Consider the following 13,059-nt stretch of genomic DNA (forward strand, 5'->3'; position numbering starts at 1 on the left):
GTGGAAAATTCTGAAAGAGATGGGAATACCAGACTACCTGACCTGCCTCTTGAGAAACCTGTTTGCAGGACAGGAAGCAACAGAACTGGACATGGAACAACAGACTGGTTCCAGATAGGAAAAGGAGTCCGTCAAGGCTGTATATGTCACCTTGCTTATTTAACTTATATGCAGAGTACATCATGAGAAATGCTGGGCTGGAAAAAGCACAAGCTGGAATCAAGATTGCGGGGAGAAATATCAATAACCTCAGATATACAGATGACATCACCCTTATGGCAGAAAGTGAAGAAGAACTAAAGAGCCTCTTGATGAAAGTGAAAGAGGAGAGTGAAGAAGTTGGCTTAAAGCTCAACATTCAGAAAACAAAGATCGTGGCATCTGGTCCCATCACTTCATGGGAAATAGATGGGGAAACAGTGGAAACAATGGCTGACTTTATTTTTCAGGGCTCCAGAATCACTGCAGATGGTGATTGCAGCCATGCAATTAAAAGACACTTACTCCTTGGAAGGAAAGTTATGACCAACCTAGACAGCATATTAAAAAGCAGAGACATTACTTTGTCAAAAAAGGTCCATCTAGTCAAGGCTGTGGTTTTTCCGGTGGTCATGTGTGGATGTGAGAGTTGGACTGTGAAGAAAGCTGAGCACCGAAGAATTGATGCTTTTGAACTGTGGTGTTGGAGAAGACTCTTGAGAGTCCCTTGGACTGCAAGGAGATCCAACCAGTCCATCCTAAAGGAGATCAGTCCTGGGTGTTCATTGGAAGGACTGATGTTGAAGCTGAAACTCCAGTACTTTGGCCACTTGATGCAAAGAGCTGACTCATTTGAAAAGACCCTGATGCTGGGAGGGATTGAGGGCAGGAGGAGAAGGGGACGACAGAGGATGAAATGGTTGGAGGGGATCACCGACTTGATGGACATGGGTTTGGGTGGACTCTGGGAGTTGGTGATGGACAAGGAGGCCTGGCGTGCTGCGGTTCATGGGATCGCAGAGTTGGACACAACTGAGCAACTTAACTGAGGAGGTGAAAGGAGGTGAGATCTCATGGGATTTGTCTTTGTTAGGAGCTCAGGTATGAAATCATCATTTAAGAGAGAGTGATTGGCTTAGTGAAATTTAGGTGATTGGCAGGACAGTGTCAGGGATCCACTTGAACTTAAATTTATTGGTTGGGTGTTTTTCAGCTACGTTCAACTCTATGGATGGAGGCATGAAATAGATGTTGAGTTTCCTTTAGTCAGGGTTGCAAGTACAGCACAGTGAATGGTAATCAAGGTTGTTGATGGGTTGAAGAAAGATTGTGGGTCTCGTGAAGTTTAAAGGATTGTTGGAGGTGAAAACCTAGGCTGTGTTCACCAGCCTGGGATGTTGGGAGCAGAGACTGGGGAGTTGTAAGCATTGGTGATGACCAGTTCTGGGGTATGACTCTGGGAGTGAATGGCTGAGGTAAGCATTGAGGGAGCAGCAATCAAGGAACTAGGAAACCAGGTACTGAAAGGATCCTCTTCCTGAATATTGAAATTGTTCGAAATTATAGGTGGAGAGGCTGAGGGTGACCCAGGAACTGGAAATCTTCCAGTAATAACAGGAACGGATTCTAGCAGATGATTGCAGCAAGAAGAGTAGTAGGTGGTATAGATGATGATTGCAAAATTCAGAGCTGGGAGAAAGGAGGGAAAACGATCTGAAAGGAACCATCAAGAGCAGGGACACCTGTCCCTCCTCTCAACTTAATGGCATGACCCGGTTTGGGAGAGAGAACAGCTGCCACTTCAGAAAGTTGGAGGCAGAAGTAACATCCTCAGGGTAGATCCAGGTTTCAGGAAGAACAAGAAGGCAAAGGGAATGTTTAAACAAGAAGGGAAGAAGTTCTTTCCCTTTGACTCAGTGAAAAGGAGTTCAGGGGTTGCAGTGGAAACATTTCAGAAACTGGAAGGGAATGAGAGACGGGCTTTCAGAAAGGGGTGTGTACACAGCCCCATGGGGTTCAGTGAGAGTTCTAAGCTTGCTGTGCTGACAGGCGGGAGATGAAAGGTGTGTGTGAAGAGGTTTGTTCTGTTGGTGGCGAGACTGAAGGAAGGTGGGGAGGTCTTACTAGAAACCACAAACTGTGTGTATGTGTATGTATAAATACACATGTACACCTGCGTAAATACAGAGTTAGTTATATATGTGAATGTAATAACCTTTCCTTATTGTGAAGGTATTATATGTTCATTCCAGGAATTTTGAAAACTATAGAAACATATAATAACAGAAAATCAAAATTGTTAATAACTCTACCATCCAAAGACAGTTACCACTAAAATAACGATTTGGTACATTTCCTTTCAGTTGGATATTGGTGTATGTGCTTTATTCAGTTACATTTACTGCTTTTCCTACTATGTAAATGATATACGTTCTTTGGGGAAATTTAGAGAAATACAGAAAAAATATAAAACAAGATGAGAACGTTTATCATACTTCCCCTTTACCCACACTGAACTTAATAAATCTTTGCTTATTTTATAGGCGAAAAAAAACAAACCCAACTCAGTGCTGTTTGTGCATTTCTCTAATTACAAGTGGAGATTAATACTTTGAAAGATTCCATTTTAAGTAGACTTTTGCAATGTTTAACTCCACCCCTACAGGCCCCTGAGTCCTATAAGAACGTGACGGATGTGGTGAACACCTGCCATGATGCCGGAATCAGCAAGAAGGCCATTAAACTGAGGCCAATTGCTGTTATCAAAGGATAGAACCCTGACCACGGCCACCGGACACCACTGACCCTCCGTGAAGTGGAAGTGGACAAAAACACTCTTCAGACATCAGACTCGATACCTGATAGGTTCCAGGGTGTGCAGCTCTAGCTGCCTGTTCCAAAATGATGGTGGGGCGGCTTCCAATTCTGGAGTCAGTGTTGTAAACTTTCCTTCTGGGAGGAGTCATGTTGCCCCCACTTGGAAAGAAATGCATATGCTTCCTCCCTGATTATCCCACAGATTTTTAGAAAAATCTAAAAATTTTTTAGATGGTGAGGCTAAGTCAAGAAACTGCCTTACTCAGTCACACAAGTCTTTCTTCATCAGAATGAAGTTCTTTACACCAGCCTCTGTTTCCAGCCTGTGAGGTACTGTGAAGAACATTCTATTAAATAGGAAGGTTTTGGAATGTCTTTTTTCCCTCTGTCACTTGGTCCACTTATCCACTCTTACACCGCCTTGTCCTGCACTGAGCAAAACCCTAAATGCTGTTCTTACTTGGTGCATACAAATGGGTCAAAGGAGGACATTGAACAGATGGATAATGGGACAAGTTATAGAGGGGGAGTGTGTGTGGAAGTGTAGGGATGTGCACCCAAAAGAAGATATCTCTTCATAGACTTGTTACCTTTGTTGTTCTAAATATAAGGCAGAGTTTTGACTACCTGTAAAAATGGCATCAGCTGCTGTCTGTCATTAATTAGGCCTGGTCAGGTAGACTTTTCTTGAATAATAACTTACAAGGCAGCATCAGACAACCCCCACAAAATACTGAGTATCTTTACATTTGCGATTGAATTATTATAAAACATGAAATGGCCACAGCTGTGATGCTAATGGTTATTCTTCGTTGACAGGTTGACTAGTCTTGTGCCACCTAATCAGATGAGGTGCTATGTACTATGACACCCGAAGATGTTAAAGTTACAGGTTACTAAGGCCACAGCTGAGTCCAGACACTAAATAGAAAAATCTAATAAAGTTGTAGTATGTTGTTTATATTTCATGCTTAATGTTTCATAGCTTAGGACGGTTAGTATTTCTACTTGATTCACTTTGGTCAATGTTGCTGTTTTCTGATTTTCTTGTGGTTGCTTTCAGAGATGCACCTTAAAGATACTCTTTTCTAACACTTATCCCTCAACTTATAATAAAATCCCCCATTGGAGTATCTTCTAAATGCTAGCTAGAGAAAAGCAGACTTCCTCTGAAAAAATGTGACATGAAACAGCATGTCTTTACTTTGAGCATTCAGTAACGTAAATGGGTTTAGAGTTTGAAAGTTACCAATAAGTTAGTCATCTTAATACAGTAATTATATATTACTTGTGCCTCTGGGTTGGACCAGTGATCATTGTGCACAGATGAGTTAAGGATGCAGGTTACCTGTGGACACTGGAGGGCATTTGAGGATGAGGAACAGGCTTCAGGCAGGTGCTAGGTTCTCATCTTTAGAGATGAGGCAACAGTGAGTATCTGTGTGGACTCCCTCTAACTGGGCTTTCCCAGTGATGTCATTTAGCAAAGTCTGCTTCCAGAACTGTGATGTCAGTGCAGGAAATGCTGCCGATAATCCAAGATACATATGTTACATCCTCTTGGACACTTTGAAAGTCACTCTGGGGAGGGGCTGCTGCTGCTAAGTCACTTCAGTCGTGTCCAACTCTGTGTGACCCCATAGACAGCAGCCACCAGGCTCCCCTGTCCCTGGGATTCTCCAGGCAAGAACACTGGAGTGGGTTGCCATTTCCTTCTCCGATGCATGAAAGTGAAAAGTGAAAGTGAAGTCACTCAGTTGTGTCCGACCCTCAGCGACCCCGTGGACTGCAGCCTACCAGGCTCCTCCGTCCATGAGATTTTCCAGGCAAGAGTACTGGAGTGGGATGCCATTGCCTTCTCCACTGGGGAAGGGAGAGGGGAGCAGATGAGGTAGAGAAATAGAAATGGTTTGTGCCATGGCATTTCTGTATTATAAGCTTTTCTTATATGTAGCATTTCTCCAAACTTGGCCCTATTAATGACCTTGGGAAGTAATAGTTAATATTTTGAGTTCAAAAAGAAAACTACAAACATTGTTTTCCTTGTTCTAAAGATGTCATTTTCTCATTTCAGGCAAAAACCATTTTAAAATGAATGTTCAAACAAAGTTGAAGTAACCAGCTGTTTTTATTGCTCTAAATGTTCCCCATGCCTGGGCACATGGACACAGCTGGGAATGCACTTTGATAAGGGACTGTCTGATTTCACCAGGCATGAAATGAGTCTTATTACTGTGCACATCTTTTTCAGGCCTTTAAAGTCAGTAGGTTTATCAGTAATATTTTGAAAAGCACTGACATTCACACATTGATGATGGACTGTGTCATTCCTGTCATCAACATGTGTCTGCAAAAACCAATTTATTAGACATAAAATATGAACACTCACTAATTTTCTAATTTTGTGAAATGTTTTGTGGAGTAACAAGGAACTGAAGATTCAAATATTGAAGTAAAACCTTGCAGATCTTAAGATGCTCCCATTTTGATCTTCATATAACCTTTAAAAGCTTACATACAAGATAACTTTTTTTTTTTAGGTTTTCCTATTTTGTTCTTGTTTTTTTAAAGTTACTTTCTCCTATTTCTGAAAATTGCTTTTAGCATCATCTGTATTGCTGAAATGTTTACAACTCCCTGTGCCTGATATTTCAATACACAACTCACATTACCCCTTCTGTCCTTACTTCTCATTTGTGTCCTTATTTTTGCATCTGCTCCATTGCTTGACTACATAGGATTTTCACATTGTCCAGAGAGCATGATTTGGGTCCATCTGGATCAGCTGAGTATGAAGATGCTATTAATTATTAATCAAGCACCTTGGAGTGTGCCAAGTTATTAATAGTTTCTGATCTTTAAAGGCTCTTGCTTTGAAACTAGTATCTGAAGTACCGGAGGACATATCATAGAGAAGTGAGTGGTGATTGAAGTTATACCTTGCAGATAGACATGTAGTAAATGAAAAAAATACCAAGCATATAGTAGGTGCTTTACACATTAAAAATCACCATTCCTGCTTTGCAGTGTAGCCAACGTTTTTACCTATGGTTTTAGTCCTTAATGAATGAGGGAGGGCTAGGCAGGATTGATGCCCTTACTCAGCCTTGAAGCAATTTCAGAAGACTGACCTTCTCTCCTCTGCTTCCCATTAGAATATGGGAGTAAAATCTCTGAGGAGGGAATGAAACTCTAGGGAAGGGGGCATTCCCCTTTAAACAACCATTAAAAGAATGACAGCCATCAGTTCAGTTCAGTTCAGCCTCTCAGTCGTGTCCAACTCTGCAACCCCATGAATTGCAGCATGCCAAGCCTCCTTGTCCATCACCAACTCCCGGAGTTACTCAAATTCATGTCCATCGAGTTGGTGATGCCATCCAGCCATCTCATCCTCTGTCGTCCCCTTCTCCTCCTGCCCCCAATCCCTCCCAGCATCAGGGTCTTTTCCAATGAGTCAACTCTTCGCATGAGGTGGCCAAAGTATTGGAGTTTCAGCTTTAGCATCAGTCCTTCCAATGAACACCCAGGACTGATCAGATGTGACAAAGATTGGTTAGAACCAACTATCAACTAGATCCAAGATGGCAAAAGATTCAACTTCCAGTGGGCCTTGAGCCTCCATATATGCTTATTGTAATACATTAGCATATGCAAAATGACACCTACCAGCACCATGACAGTTCCAGGACCAACCACTGAAAGGCCAAGAGGTGGGCAGTGGCCCAATTCCTGGACATTGCCGCCTCTTCCCCATAATAATTGGGATAATCCTCCCACTCATTAGCCTGTGAAATTACCCAGCCTGTGAAAACTAACCATTCCATATTTCAGGGCCTCTCGGCTTTTCAAATGGACTGTATTCTATCTATGGAATGTGCATCTCTCTAAATTTGTTTGTTACCTATAAATAAACAAGCAAGCCAACAAACAAATGAGGGAGGACGGGAGAAAGGATTATGTGAGCCATTCACTTGAATTTAATTAGGTTTGCATGGTAGGTATTCCTTCATTACAAATTGGAATGTAGCCTGAAACATCAAGTAGTTTGCCGAAGGGCACCAACTAATGACAAAGCCAGGCATGGAGAACCAGGTATTTTGACTCCCAAGTTTAATTTTCTTGCTTTGACTGCTCCAAATGGCTGTTCTGATTGAGACTTGTCTAGTTATTTGAATCCGCATAGGGCTACTTTAGAATAGTAAAAGGAGAAGAGATGTTGGTTGAAAATCAGAGTGAAAAGTCATTGAATTACAAAAATCCTTGCTTTATTTTTCTTGGCCATTATTGCCACCTGAAAACATATTTATGCTTGTTTATTGACTCTTCCTCTTCCTAAAGTTAAGCTCCGTGTAGGCAACTAGTAAATATTTTCTGATTGAATGGATGGATGTACAGATGGATGGATGAAGACCATCCATAGACAGTTTACTACCACTGATCTGTATGATACATTAACTCCCTAAATTTTAGTTCTTCATCTGTAAAATGAAAGCGGCATGTAATACGTGCTTCGTTGGATGGTTATAAAGATCAAATGAGAATAATACATAGAAGGGCCAACCTGCTATCAGGTAGGCCCTCAGGAAATGTCAGCTGATGGAGAATTTCTGTTACTAGAGGTCTTTTAAGAGAGAACAGGTATGCTTTTGCCCTGCATGGGTTAATCCTTCATTTCACTAAAACTCCTGGGGTTGAATCGGGTCATTTCCCAAGGCCCTTTCTAGTCCTGAGATTCTGAGATCTGATTGCTTTTTCAGAGGTGTTTCTACTGTTGGGGATATAAGAAATGTCTTCAGTGCCCCCCTCAAGGCTCGCTTTTCAGGCAAAAACCAGTTTGATTGTCTGGGCACACTTCATCTGCCACTTTTTAAGTTCCATTTTGACCATGGTTAATGACAGTGAATAACCCAACAAGAAAAGGCTGCTGACAGGTTTTCGGCAAAGGATGCAGCTAAAGAGCTACAAACAGATTAAAAATCATTCTCACCACCCAGAGAGCCTGTGCATAAAAACAAACACAACTCATCGATGATGATCAAAGAGCTGGGAATGGCTCTGCAGTTTCATGGACTAATAAAGCAGCGTCAGGCCCTCTGCCCTCTCCCAGAAGCCTGTCTGCATGATGGACATGAAAGGCTGGCAGTGACTGAAAGCGAAGGGTCACCAAGTGATCATTCTGTGAAGGATTCCACTGATGGACGTTTCCATCGAAAGTCTCATTCCCAAGGTGACAAGTGGGATTGTTACCCATTTTGGGAGAAGACAATGATAACTTTGGGAGCTTTGAAGAAAACCTTTGTCTAGACAAACAGCTTGGAAAGCTTGTGAAATGCACCATCTGAAACGTGGCTGACTTGGTTATAGCTAGGTAATGCTGACTCATCCTATGAAATACCTTCCCCGACCTGATGGGACTTTGGTCTCAAATTCAATTAAGGTTTATAGCACTTGGAGTCAGAGGATGAGTGTTAAGTTCACGTGTCCTGAGTTGAAGGTATGTTGTTTGGTTGCTAAGTCATGCCTGACTCGCAACCCCATGGACTGAAGCCCACCAGGCTCTTCTGTTCATGGTGTTTCTCAGGCAAGAATACTGGAGTGGGTTGCCATTTCCTTCTCCAGGAGATCTTCCTTACCCAAGGATCGAACCCACATCTGCATTCTCCTGCATTGCAGGTAGATTCTTTTTTACCACTGAGGCACCAGGGAAGCCCTTTGAAGTTATATTACCCACAGATCAGAAATGGCTAGGCCAAAGAAGCAGACAACATCTCTCCAAATCTAAACAGCCCAAGGGCATCTATCTCAATTCTACTCCCCTCCAAACCCTGTTCATTTTTCCTAAGTTATTTTTTCTTCCCTATGTCCAGACATTTCCACAAAGGGAAGAAAATAACGACTGTTTTTTTCTTTCTCACTAACCCTTGATACATTGCATCTCCTTTATACCGGTTCTGTAGAAGTTAGTCTCTCTGAGAATTTTATTTTTAGCCCTAGAAGCTACAGAGAAAAAATAAATTATTGAGCATCTGTTATTTGCTGCCTGACTCAGGCAAGGTGTGTTGTGTATATTATCATTATCTCATATAATAAACACTGGTGAACTTTCATAGTTAATTATAATCACAAAATTATAAAATATTAAATACAAATATCATTTAAGTTTCTGTATCATCACAGGAGTTTGTGCAACTTTTTAACGAAGTCATTAAAAACTGAATTCCATGCTTTTGAAGGCAGACAGTTCTGTGGGACACTATTAAACTCGTACAGTCATACTTCTCACATAGCCCTTTTCTCATTGTCATCGCCGTTCCTACAAATGGCAGGCATTTGCAGACATTGCTTCATCTTCTTCAGTGATTTAAAACACCCACCTTAGTCTCAACTGATTACCTTCTAATCTGGTGCCCTCCCAGTTCTTTAATATTGCCAGTTTCTAGGACCTTCACCTCCAGACTTCAGACTCCTTGAAAAACTTTGTCATCCATGAGCTTCTGTGTTGACTTGAACTGTTTGTAAGACCTCAAGCTCAGAACTGTCTTTGATGTGCCATGTTCTCCTCCAACTGGTCCCCTTTATATCATCCCAGCTGTCCTACTCTTTTCACTGTGAAGCATCTTGAAAGGGCAGTCTTTAGCCTTCCCTCTGCTTTGTCACCCCACTCCTTTCACAAAGGTCTCTGGAGATCTTTTAATGGCTAAATCTAATGGATCCCTCTCACATTTAAATCCCCTGACAGCTCTGACTCATATGATGCTGTCCACTCCCTCCTTCTTGCACAATGACATCTGCATTTAATTATCATGATCTCACACAGCCTGTTTCTCCTTCCAGCTTCTTGGTCCTCTTCAGAGACATTTTTATTGTGCCACTCCTTCAGAGTAGGCCTTCTTTCCCTGGGAAATCTCATCTGCTTCCTGTTCAGTCACTAAGTCTGTATGCGTGTGCCTCTCAGCCTACAGCTGTCTTTGATTTCCCTCCTGACTGCACTGCCAGCATTTTCAACTGCTTGTGGACAGGAGTAACCTGTTACTAGAAACCCAGCATCTCCCAAAACAGGCCATGTCTCTTTTCAACCTGCTTTCTCCTTTGTGTTTTTTACTTCAGTTGGTGAGAACTCACTAGACACATCTCTTAACTTCTTCCTCTTCCTCATCCACAACCCCATCCTCTATGAGTAGCCAAGACCTATCAGTGCTGCTCCCACTTTATCTCCCAGTCCATCCCTTCCCATTCCCACTGCCACTGCCTTTGTTTAAGCCCTCACTTCCTCTTTCTTCATGATTGCAATAACCCTGTTGGTCTGCCGCTTCCTACCACCAGAGTGATTCTCAGCCACAGTGCTGAACAGTTTACCCTCTCTCCAAGCCAAAAAAAACCTTTTTTTTTTCCCAATAGTTTGCCGTTGTCTACAAAATAAAGTTCAAGTTATTTTCACCTGGCTCTCAGTGCCTCCTAGAACCTTTTCTCAACCATCATTTCTAATCTCCTATTACTCAGGTTCTGTTCTCCAAATACAGTTCCTTGCTTAAGGCTACATCCCCTAATGCCTTTCCTCCTAGTCCTCACCTCACTTGAAGCTAGAATAAGCCCCTCTTTTCTTTGTATCATAACATTTTTCATTTTGAACACCAGTTATAACACATAACCTTTTTTCTTCATACTGAGGTGAAATGGGTTCATTTTTCTTCCAGATCGTAAGATTCTTCAAAGTCTACTCCACAAAAGATTATGAAGCTTGCCTTTTTAAAATGAAGTGTTGTAGTAGCAATTAGGATTCAGTAAAGTGTAAAAGGCTGCTCTGGGACTGGATCTTTCCAGTAGGAAGAGATGACACAGAAGCACAGAGCCACTGAGCTGTGTGGCAGGAAGTGGGCATGTCTCACCAACATCTGTTTCCCCTGGTCTAGGATTTCACACGTATCAGAAGAAAGGCATCTTCCAGCTTGAAGGCCTAAAAGATCATGCAGTCCAATCTTCATGTGCTCTAGCATGGGGAAGTGAGATCCCTGAAGTTAGGGACTCGCCCAAGGTTACCAGATTGGTGAGAGACTAAGCCGGAGGGCAAACTCCCACACCCCAGGACAGCCCCTCTGCCTTTGCGCCCTCAGGGTGGGTGTAAGGTGTCACAGTTGTTAATCAGTGTTATGAATATTCCAAAAGCAATACAGTGTAATTAATTACTATATTTGGGCTGAGTATCCAAATAAACAAGATCTTGAATGACATCAAAGTTTCTCCTTTCCTGAAGGCATCATTTCCCTAAAACTCCCATTCACTCCATTGCTTTTATGTCACTTGTTGGTAGTTGATTTTGTCCTTTTTGAGTCTTTTTTTTTTTTTTTTTTGAGTTTGCCACACAGCTGCAGGATCCTAGTTCCCTGATCAGGGAATGAACATGGATCCTCTGAGCAGTGAAAGCTCAGAGTCCTAACTACTGGCCCACTGGGGAATTCCTGAAAATCAAATTGTTCTATGGTTAGTTAGATGTTCAATCATAGAAAAGGGGAAGATGGAGCATTTTAAGAGGTCTTATTCCTGGATTGGCATGCCTCCCTATGGCATTAGGAAAGTTGCAGAAAAACTGCCTGATTTTTCTTTCCCCCTTTAAAAAAAGTTACATGATTGACATGGGATTTTATTATTATTATTCCAAAAGGTTTCTCAAAATCATTGCTTTATTCTCAATAGGACTGAAAACAAAAGTCTCACCAGATGTCTCTCAAGGCATTTTATCCAGAAAGAAAGTTCTCTTAAAACTGCTTTGTCCCCTCTCTCTTTTTTTTTTTTTTAAATTTATTTATTTGGCCCCATCAGGTCTTAGCTGCAGCACTCGGGATCTTTAGTTGCAGCACATGGGACCTACTTCCCTGACCAGGGATTGAACCTGCATTGGGAGCTTGAAGTCTTAGCCATTGGACCACTAGAGAAGCCCCTGTTCTCTCTGTAAACTCATGTCTGCAAGGTGTAGTATATTTATTCATACATTTCATAACACATATTTTGAAGAAGTAAATGGAAAAAAAATCTTTATTTCTTTTTTCCTGCATTGAAAACAACCACATAACCTGTACAGATTAAGAAAATATACTTTAAAAAAAATTATTACTACTTAAGAAAAGAGAATGTCAAGGTGCCTGCCCATTAGCTGGAGCAGAAAAAAGGAATGAAGAGTGTTATTACCACCTATACAAGGCTCCTGAGAAAAGTCTCTCAAGGTTCTCCAATGAACAGCGTGGTTAGTTCGCCTCTCCTGCAACTCAGCCAGGAAGGTATTATAATAACATGAGTGTTTTCTCTTTTTTCTTTTTTTCTTGATTAGAAAATATATCTCACCTATACATACTTGCTTCACTGAAACTCCCACTGGAGTAATAACCAGCTTGGAGAACAAAATGGACACATTACAGGAGTTAGTGAGAATGTAACTAAGTAATGGGTAAGAAAATAGCTGTTTCTTGCTCATTCAAACCACAAATCTCCACTTGCTGCTTAAGAAAAAGTAAAGCTTGGTGGTAGATCATGGCACAGCATTTATCTGAGCAGCCAGAAACAATAGAATCCCATAATTCATCATGATAAATATCAATAATACATTTTAACATGGATTCAGCATTCCACCGGTCATGTCTCCTGCTGCTGCTGCTAAGTCGCTTCAGTCATGTCCGACTCTGAGCGACCCCATAGACGGCAGCCCACCAGGCTCCCCCATCCCTGGGATTCTCCAGGCAAGAACACCAGACTGGGTTGCCATTTCCCTCTCCAATGCATGAAAGTGAAAAGTGAAAGTGAAGTTGCTCAGTTGCATCTGACTCTTAGCGAGCCCATGGACTGCAGCCTACCAGGCTCCTCTGTCCATGGGATTTTCCAGGCAAGAGTACTGGAGTGGGTTGCCATTGCCTTCTCCGTCATGTCTCCTAGAATCTTAAAATAGAAGATAGAATGCTAGTGAAGAGTGGTTTACTCTACCCTGCTTCTGAAACACTGAGGAAATCACACTCCATCTAGAGATCATTTTTAACCAGGCCTACTCTCTGTAGAGCTAATAAATAACACTACTAACGAAATCATTGGATTGTAGCTTGCAGATTACCAAGGTCTTTAATTTACGCTTCTGTGAAATAATAGGACAAGGAAGCTGAGTTGCAGAGAGTTTAAGGAGCATTTGCTCAGTCACCCAGTTAGCAGATGACAGGGCAAGGGAGAGCATGGTCAGAGAGAAAGCAAGCCTGGGCTTTGGGGTTAGGCCAACTTTGGACTAGA

At 41.9% G+C, this 13,059-nt stretch overlaps 1 protein-coding gene across 1 annotated transcript in view; it reads left to right on the forward strand.

Moving 5' to 3' along the window:
• The window catches only part of RTCB (RNA 2',3'-cyclic phosphate and 5'-OH ligase), a 21,570-nt gene extending 17,811 nt beyond the window's left edge, over positions 1-3,759 (forward strand). The window contains exon 12 of the mRNA XM_010853367.1: positions 2,645-3,759. Within this exon, the coding sequence (XP_010851669.1) occupies positions 2,645-2,752 (108 nt within the window). The 3' untranslated portion in view covers positions 2,753-3,759. The remainder of the gene's footprint in view (positions 1-2,644) is intronic.
• The last annotated feature ends 9,300 nt before the right edge of the window (positions 3,760-13,059 follow it).

This window comes from Bison bison, unplaced genomic scaffold (genome assembly GCF_000754665.1).
Source record: "Bison bison bison isolate TAMUID 2011002044 unplaced genomic scaffold, Bison_UMD1.0 scf7180017864327, whole genome shotgun sequence".
Taxonomy (NCBI): domain Eukaryota; kingdom Metazoa; phylum Chordata; class Mammalia; order Artiodactyla; family Bovidae; genus Bison; species Bison bison.